Genomic DNA, 9,308 nt, shown 5'->3' on the forward strand with positions numbered 1-9,308 from the left:
TGCATCAGCCGGGAATCGAACCCGGGTCGACAGCTTGGAAGGCTATAATTCTACCTCTAAACTACTGATGCTTCTTAACATAAACATACTTCTTTCATTTTTATTGACATCCAATCATTTAATGGTGATCATTTATTATTTATTATTGATTAAAAATGGGAGCCGGCTGCTTCACACCAAACAAACCAAGAGAAGAAGTTGCAAAAACAACCTAGACTCTAGAGAGGACCAACCATACCACCGAAACACAGTCAAAGAAAAGACAGACTGTCAAAGTTGTGACTTAAGATCAAAGAGCAATCATGTAAAGTGTCCACGGATTCGCCAACTGAAATTGATCCATAATAAGTCATTTTTATACTGTTTCTTATGATATTTTTATCGAGTGGAATCAGGAAGAATATATTATTACTTTTAAACGAAAAATATCCATAATTTTTTTGCCAAACAAGATGGTAAATAATGCCAGCCACTTGCAACTATATTACTTATTCACACAATTCATTGTATTCTCCAAATAGAAAAGTGGATAATTTTCAAACCCCTAAGATAATTTCCCCCTAATGTAAAATCTTCCTGCATATAAACTTTGATCATTTGATGCAAATATTCTCTAATGTTATATAGTTTGATATTATGATTCAAATATCAATTATAATCTAACTGGCAATTTGATTCAAATGGAATTATTAAAGCAACTTAGCTCGCCGGAGCAAGACGAATTCAACCGCATCCGAGTCATCCAGAACGGCATCGACGATAAGACGCTAGAACAGTCACTTAAGTATTATCTTGAGTATAAAAAAAATACCTCCGGCCATGTACCACCAGTTGTATGTAGATTTCTCACGAAAAATTACCCATCGTCCTTAAATCCGCTCTCTTCATGGCGGAAAAGTCAACCTCCTGCAATACAGTCAATGTAAGCATTCTTTTGATGAAGGGATAAAGAATCGCCGAGCCTTCGTTGACGTTAGGCCATCTGCTAAAGACCCATCCACTCGATGAAGTCATGATCACCCTGAAGGATTTCACCAAAAATGTGAATATGAGTGACAAGGAAGCTGCTGTTGAGTTGGGAAACCTGATCAAGGAGATTTCCTTTTTGATCACTTTTCACAAGAAATTCGAAAAAAGCGTGGAAAAGTTCGAGCTAAAGGAAAGACACCCTGAATCCGGTGAGTATGTGAAGTATTGGAGCTATTTTGCATGGCTACTTTACATCCAAGTGAGAAGCAAAGTGCTCATGAAGTCGCTTGATCTAATCGAAAACACTTGCATGCTGGCTCAAACCTTGGCCTTCATGCTTTCCTTCTCCTGGGACCATGTCATTCCAACCGGAATCCTCAAGATTTAAAAAAGGATCAACTAGCAATCTCAATTAAAATAAGTCATATTCCCTATCAGGGAAAGAGTTTTGGAGATGTTTTCCATCAAGACACTGGACATCTACACTTCCTTGGCTAACACCTTTGAAAGCTTTTTTGAAAACGATCTCATGAAAAGAAACATCCTGAAGACCAATCCCAGCCTTGACTTTTTGTCTCCTGACCTGCTCATGACCAACTATAAACGTCTAGACAAGTACTACGAAAAGAACATGAATGGAATCGATTTGGACGAGAGAATCTTTTTAAAAGAGAGAACTGCCAATATGACTCCATCCAAGTTCACTCCATTCGCAAGACAGGGCTTCAGGGGTAAGGCAACACACAATGACCCATTGAAATAAAACTTCAGTCACCGTATTCTGAACTATGAGCTGATTGAAAAGCAAGAGAATACGATCAAAATTGGAGGAGATGGAGGAATCATTGGCCGCCTTCCCAAAGCAGTTGTTGCCTCTCCTTCGATGATGAGAGTGCCTTTGATCCAGGCTACTCCAATCACTATGGGAATGTAGATGGTGAATTACGTGAATGAAAAAGCAAACAAGTTCAAAGACGCCCTCAACCAAGGATACACCAACAAAAGGCCTCATGAGTCCATGGCTATGAAGTGCATCGATCTCATTTTCGACAAGTTCAAGAAGGAAGGTGACAAAAAGACAAAAACTGCAAAATAATAAACCATCTATGCCTTCTTCAAGTACGCTCTTGAGTAATATCTCGCCAAGCATCCTTCTGAAAAGGATAACGAGAAATGCTATAGAGCATTAATGGCAATAAGCATCGAACTATACTTGTTCGCTAATAACTCAACGATAATGTTCGAGGACCTGTAGAGAGAAATGGATTTATAACCGTTTGAGCTTTGGAAAGGGTTCAACTTCTTATTGCAGTGTGACAAAGCAATGCCTGTTTCCCTCAAGCTTCATATCCTTGATCTTCAGGCTGGTGTGACTACCTACAAGATGTGGACGCATTTTGAGCTGGTGGAGATGCTGCATCAGCACACAAACAATGAAAAGATTAGCAACTCCGCTATTGCATAAAGCTTTGAATCATTCTTCAAACACTTTATGGTCCACATCGGCACCCAAATTCAAAGAATTTCGATGGCTTTGGGTCTTGATGATAACGTCCAAGAGACCATCTATGACATGATGAAGCACGTAATCGTTGAGTAGACCGATCTCTTCTTTAACATGCATCTCGACCAGCTCATCATGTGCGCAGTCTATGCCATTAATAGAAAGAACAAGTGCGAGAAGAAATTCCAAGAGATAATGGATGTCTACAAGGATTTGAATAGCTATAACAGGGATATGCATGAAGCTATGATAAAGCAGATCATCGTTGAAGAGAAATAGCCATTAAATCTCATTACTTGGTATAATGAATATTACATCAAAAGACTGAAGGATTACGTTGTCAATCTCAAACCCACAGAGTAATCATCCATTTTATTTAGAAACAATCATCAAGAAAATAAGAAAAACTATGCAAATAATCCTGCTTTGATGAGTCCCTTGAAGGACATTCTTCCAAAGGATATGAGCAGACGAAACGCAAGCAAAATGGCTCATAAAAATGATGGAGTTTCACATAAAGATTTACTAGTTGCATTCACCGATAGTCCTCTGCTTCGTCACCAACCGATGGCATTCAAGGCAAAGTAACTAAAAGTAACCACCGGCATGATCAACTTTGACTATGAAAACGAATAGATAATTAAGGGAAACCATGAGGAAAGGAGATAATACGAAAAACATTCGCCTAGAAATGTCACAAATTACACAACTGAAGTAAGCAAAAAACCAAGCATCAATAACCTTTCCAATGCTCTTTGGAAACAGCCAGACCCGATGTCAGGAAACGGAGGACTTACTCCAAATCGATCAAAGAATATAACTCCACAGCCCACTATACCCCTCAATCAGTTCTCGTCAAATTCAAGCCAAAGTTCAAATATACCACCACAGTCCCGCATTAGCACCAATAATCCTAATCAAACTAAAAATCCTTATTCGCAGTACGGTATGACGAATCTGGCCAAGGGAATGAGGAAGTATTGATAATGAGCATCACTTATTATAAAGACACATCTTATAAACAATCATTTATGTTTCGCTAAAGGCTAATTAAAGTAATTGATAATTATCATCACAATTTATTTGCATTTCATTTATTTGCTAATTAATACTGAAACTCCTTTTGGTCGAATGTGTATAATTTTAAGATGATATTAAATAACTTTGCAGCGATAATTTCAAAGCGTAAGTAGCTGAAGCCAATTTTCAAGCTCTTTATCAAGCAATTCCAGTAGTAGCTTTCCTTTATCGAAGAGATCATCGAAGATGATGCTCGCGAAATGGAAAAAAAGGCATACTGCAGGTACGCCCTCAGGAAGCTATGCTGTCTCGGCAAAAATCTGCAAAGCAGGTTTTAAATGTACAATCCAGTCTTCTACAAAGTGTTCACCGCCATGAGCTGCACATCCCGGCAAGAATATTTTATCTAGCTGCTAAGCTTCATATAAAAGCTTGGCCACGCCTATGAGGAATCATCCTCAAATAAGACAATAATTGAAACCATAAATGTGAATAAATTTAGATCCCTCATATCGAATAAACTTGTAGATTAGCTAGTCGTGAAAGATGTTATGGCTTAGATCGAAAAATAATAAAAAAGCCAAGCCTCCGTAGAATTGAAAGTCCATACCAATGGGATAGAAAGTTTGAAAGTGGGAAGACTGAAGAATTTCAAGTTCTAAATGTTTGAAAAAGTTAGTGGGTAGGAAACAAAGATCGTGATTGATTTGAGAAGCTTCGTGATTATTAACTTCAATAGAGATAAGAAGACAATAGCACTGTGCGCTATCTATGAGACCATCAGTCCAACTTAGATAAAAATGCAGTTCACAGCATCGAAAAGCGAGAAACAGTTTGACAAGTATCTTAGAATTTTCTTAGAAATAATAAAAATCGGGAAATTGTAAAAACTGATCACTAATATAGATCTTATCAAGATATTTGGCAAAAATTTCAATGAACAGCTGACCCAATAGCAAAAAAACCAAAAAAGCTTGATGAAAACTTTTTTAAAGAATGAAGAAGACGATTTTTAATCCCAATAAAGACATTTCATGGACTCTTAAGACATAATTAGAAACACAACTATGAAGAAAGATTTCAAGCTGAAAAGGATTTAAACCATCAAAGTCTAGCGTTACGAAGATATCAAAAAGAAATTAATCGAGACGTTGAATTTCCTCTCCTAGAAAAAAGCAAAATAAAATAAAAAAGTAGAATAGTTTCGAAAAAGATAAGCAATCTAGCCACCCAAATAAAAAAGCTAAGCCATCAAACGAGTCCTTAAGAGCACAGAAGCCTTTATACCTCGCAAAGATGCAGAACATAAAATCCCTTAGATATAATTGATGCAAAGAGATTTACTAGCATTCGCAGTATAGATATAGAATGAAAATCCTCATTCAAAGCTAAGCATCATCAACAAAAACAACTAATACGTAAAACAGCAAGAATATGCACAAAGCAACGATAGTTTTTTCGTCGATAGCAACAATAACATGTCATTATCATCTGAAAAATTCCATAAAATTTTCAGCAAGAAAGAAGAAAGATCAAAAAAACACATATAGTACAATCGAAACATGTACAATAAGCTCTATTCCTAAGATTATGAGTTTAGCAAAATCGAGTCTTTGATGTAGATGATAAAATTTTAGTTTATCAGCCACTATATATTGACCGAATAAGCAATGATAAAGTAATCCAACAACCTAGCCGGTGATAAATTGGCAAAATTCAAGACTAATTGGCTGTAGAAGCTGTCAAAAAAGGTGAGAGTGTATTATCGGAAGCATAGCAAAAACTTCTTCAAGATTTTCATACTTTTTAAAACATAAATAAGGGATTTAGTTCAAGCATTAACCAATGTTGAATCATACCGTTATTGGCATCCCAACATAAAGAAAGTTGAAATTGTAACAACCATCACATCTGAGAATATAATCATCTACAGAATGACTATACTTAACCCAATCTCAAATAAAATCCACACCGAACTCCTCCTAATGCATGTCTTTCGATTCGAAGGGAAATATTACATCATCCAAAAAAGAATGGAGGATGAATTTGCTCCAAAATAGACCGATAAGGGCCTACTTAAATACTTGAGTTTTAACAAGTCAGTGGAAACACATGCGAAGATGAAGTATTTGATGATGAGGGTATCGAACATCAGCAAGAATGGCTTTTGCTAATTAACCATATCGATTGATTATGACCCGATCTAAGCAAAACACGCCGACGGCGCAAGGAAGTAGCTCTTAACAACTTTTCTGAATTTTGTCTTCATTTAAAATTACTGGAAGCTTTCCAAGGAGGAAACCGCCTTCAATCCCAACATTTTCAACTATGATTGGACTGTTTCCAAGCACTCCTTTGAGCGTGATGACAGAATCATCTCCAAATAGGCCCTAAATTAATATTTCGACGATATAAACTTGAAGATCTCCAAAGTGTCGGTCCCGAGATAGGCCAACGAGAACGTTTAATCCTCTTCTGAGATGATTCAAAACTCTGAGTACTTTGATCTGTGAAAAATATATATTTATTTCTATTTTGATATTTGAACAAACAGACCATAAGCCCTTTGCGTTTCCGTCCATGCCCTTTTGATTATTTGGTATATATAATGGGGATAAGTATTTTTTCTATGGTGGTTAGCTTGGTTAAATATTGAAAAACTCGAAAGACATGCATATTTGTGAGATACGCTAAAAACCATAACATTTTCTATAGCGATTATTAATGAAATAAGTTTTTTTTCATAGCTGAATGACTTATATTTATTGAGTCCGTTTCTTAGCCTCGCAAAGAAAAAAATAAAATACCTTTAAAAATCATAGAAAAAGTTCATATTTGGTCTATGGAGGCATTTGGAGGTAAAGTTCTTTGATTTTTTTCTCATCGGAGCAAGTTAAGGGCAGCTTTAATTTGAGCATAAGGTTTGATTTTATAATCAATAATCATTATTAGATGAGTTGGAACGAACCTTGCTCAATGTACGGCTATATGTATCCTGCCTATGATTACTCTATGCTGCTTCACCTGCAAATGCAACTCATGCATATGCCGGCGCTTCCTTTCATTGAATAAAACCAGAGTAATCGAGAAACTATCGAAAATCTTAATCTCTAAAACTCAGAACCCTCTGCATCGTCCATGAAAAATAGCCATAGACACTCCGAGGTGAAAAAGAAATCGAACCGAAAAATGAAGATGCTGAGAAAGCTTGTATTTATTTTTGTTATATAGGAAAGAGAAGATAATTTTTCCAAAAAGAAACAAAAGAAAGATAGAAACATACCCTCCAATATCTTCAAAATGTTCATCCTCCACCTTTACAACGACATGAATGTCCAAACATATTTATAATCTTTCAAAAGTAGAAATATCGATATTAATCCGATCAGCTTTATAGGCAAAATAAAAAGATCGATTAATTTAACGCAGACCTATATTCGGCCCGCAACTATTCAAAAACTCTGCAGCGACTAAATTTTAAACCCGGAAGAGAGCCTCGCCTTTAGAATACTCATAAAGAAGTTTTTACTTTTAGAATTAGCCCTTACCGTCGCCCCCATGAAAAAATATAAAAAAAGCCAAAAGAGATAAATCATCAGCTTCGGAAGAAAACTCTTCGACAATCTCAGGAAGAAAGTCTATTAATGATTTCGATAATCTCTATTCAACTCTTCAGTACGGTGAAAAATAGATTCAGAGCAAATGGATAGAAATCAATGTCCATAAATGTATTTGTAGCGAGCCTGACAGTCCTCAATAGTGGCATAAGCGGCCATTTTCGCCTAGAAGCCCACCACTGACACTTTCTTGTTATCGAGGATCTTGTATGTCTCGAAGAAGGCCTTGATCTTGTTGAGGGTCTGCGAGGGGATATCGCTAAGATCCTTGTATCCTGAGTAAATTGGGTCCTTTTCAGGAACACCGATCAACTTGTCATCAACTTCTCCAGTGTCGATCATCCTCATCACTCCCAAGATTCGCACGTCCACCAAGGTTGAAGAGGGGATCTGGAGGCTGGAAATCACCATCACGTCGAGTGGATCGTTGTCAAGACCGATAGTCTTTGGCAAAAATCCGTAGTTGATGGGGAAGACCACCGGAGTTGCTAAGACTCTGTCCAGCTTCAGTAGGCCTGATTCTTCGTCGAGCTCGAATTTTCCATTGGTTCCTTGGGGGATTTCGATGAATCCATTGACGGTGACTGGGGAGTTGACGTTATCTTCGACTCCGTGAAGAGGGTGAACAACGTAAAGGGGCTTTTCGACGGTGAGGCCAGCTCGTTCAGGGTGGCTGTGGTGGTTGAGATGAGAAAGAGCACAGACAACCAGGATAGCTAGGATGCTGAGGGACTGCAGCTTCATTAGAATTATTATGCTTGGAATAGAGGGAATTCGATAAATAAGGATCGTGTCTAAAGAAAAAACATATTTTGGCATGAGTTACACATGTCCCATACTCCAAACAACTCAATCATCCCCCAAATTAATAAAACCATCGATTTTTCATGTATTAATCAATACAACAAGTTTATTCCCTAATGTAATAAATATTCTACCGTTCTTTTCACAAGAAAAATAAAAGCCAACAATTTAATTTTTGATTCCCAATAAACAGATATTGAAAGCCGATTATTAAAGCTCTTATTCGAGTATTAATCAACACTGATTATTATAAGATGGATTAGGATCTTTAATTGTATAAGATAGTCTTAATCGGCAACTCAGGTACAGGCAAGACGAATATAAGCTCCAGATATATCAAAGGAATATTCCAATAAGGATATCAAGCCTCAGTCGGAGTATAATTTTTCACGAAGACCCTTCCCATCAAAGGAAAAGATATCAAGATTACGCTCTGGGACACAGCCGGACAGGAAAGATACAAGTCGATCGGTAAGGTCTACTACAAGGGAGCGAGGGGAATCCTCGTCGTCTACGACGTCACAGAGCCGCAAACTTATGTAGATATTTAATCATGGATGCGTTTAGCAAGTAATAATAAAATAAACAAGATTAAACCGTCAATTTAAGCGATATTACCGTCTTTGTCGTCGGAAATAAAGTAGACCTAGAATCGCAACGCAAAGTTCCTTATTAAAGAGTCATCAGAGAGTATAAATAAGAATTTGATGTGGATTGCTGGGAAGTTTCGGCGAAGACTGGAGAGAATATCAACGAAATGTTCAACGCCATGTTCGAAAGTAGATATTACCTTATCAAGAAATCTATCAAAAGAGCATAGAGGTGAAAAGCAGCGTATTCTACGGAGATAGTTAACTCATAGCTTATTCTGAAATGGATAGGGAATCGCAATCCTTTGCCAAGAAACAAGCAATGCCCAAAGAAATGCAACCTATCGGATAAGCTATCGTTGAAGAAGTAGAGGAAAATTTTTCACCTAATCATAAGATGAGTCCGATCGATACGTAAAGCAAAATGACTCTTACGAATTATGACGAACTTCTCAGATTGTAGTAGAGCAAGAAAAGGAAGAGGTGCTGCCATTGAGGCTTATTTATTCATTCTCACTAACTTATTATAGCATAAACCATCATATTATTGCATTCAAAAGCTCTATCTTCTTGAAAGCTGATTAGAGAAGCAGCTTATCCCCTGGCTTGTGCTTCACGTCCATTTTCTATAGGATTGATTTGGCGTTTGATGCCCATTCTCCTTTCTTCTATGAGAGGACCGTATAGAATGAGCTTCTTTCTTTCGATCTCTTCGGTTGCTCCTTTAGGTAATCTTTATAAACTGGCCCTTTGATAGTCGGCAAAGAAGATGCAGCCTTCAGACTGTCTTTCTTTTACTCGTTA

The 9,308-nt window shown here is 37.2% G+C and overlaps 1 protein-coding gene and 1 non-coding gene across 2 annotated transcripts; both read right to left on the bottom strand.

The window, feature by feature from the left end:
* TRNAG-UCC (transfer RNA glycine (anticodon UCC)) lies at window positions 1-71 on the bottom strand. The gene has a single exon. It is a non-coding gene; the product is annotated as a tRNA-Gly (tRNA).
* A 7,204-nt stretch (window positions 72-7,275) lies between these two features.
* Window positions 7,276-7,854, bottom strand: LOC116245556 (uncharacterized). Its single transcript, XM_031617039.1, has one exon. It carries the CDS (start codon window positions 7,852-7,854, stop codon window positions 7,276-7,278), a length of 579 nt encoding a protein of 192 aa, XP_031472899.1.
* Between the last annotated feature and the right edge of the window lie 1,454 nt (window positions 7,855-9,308).

This window comes from Nymphaea colorata, unplaced genomic scaffold (assembly GCF_008831285.2).
Source record: "Nymphaea colorata isolate Beijing-Zhang1983 unplaced genomic scaffold, ASM883128v2 scaffold0738, whole genome shotgun sequence".
Lineage (NCBI taxonomy): Eukaryota > Viridiplantae > Streptophyta > Magnoliopsida > Nymphaeales > Nymphaeaceae > Nymphaea > Nymphaea colorata.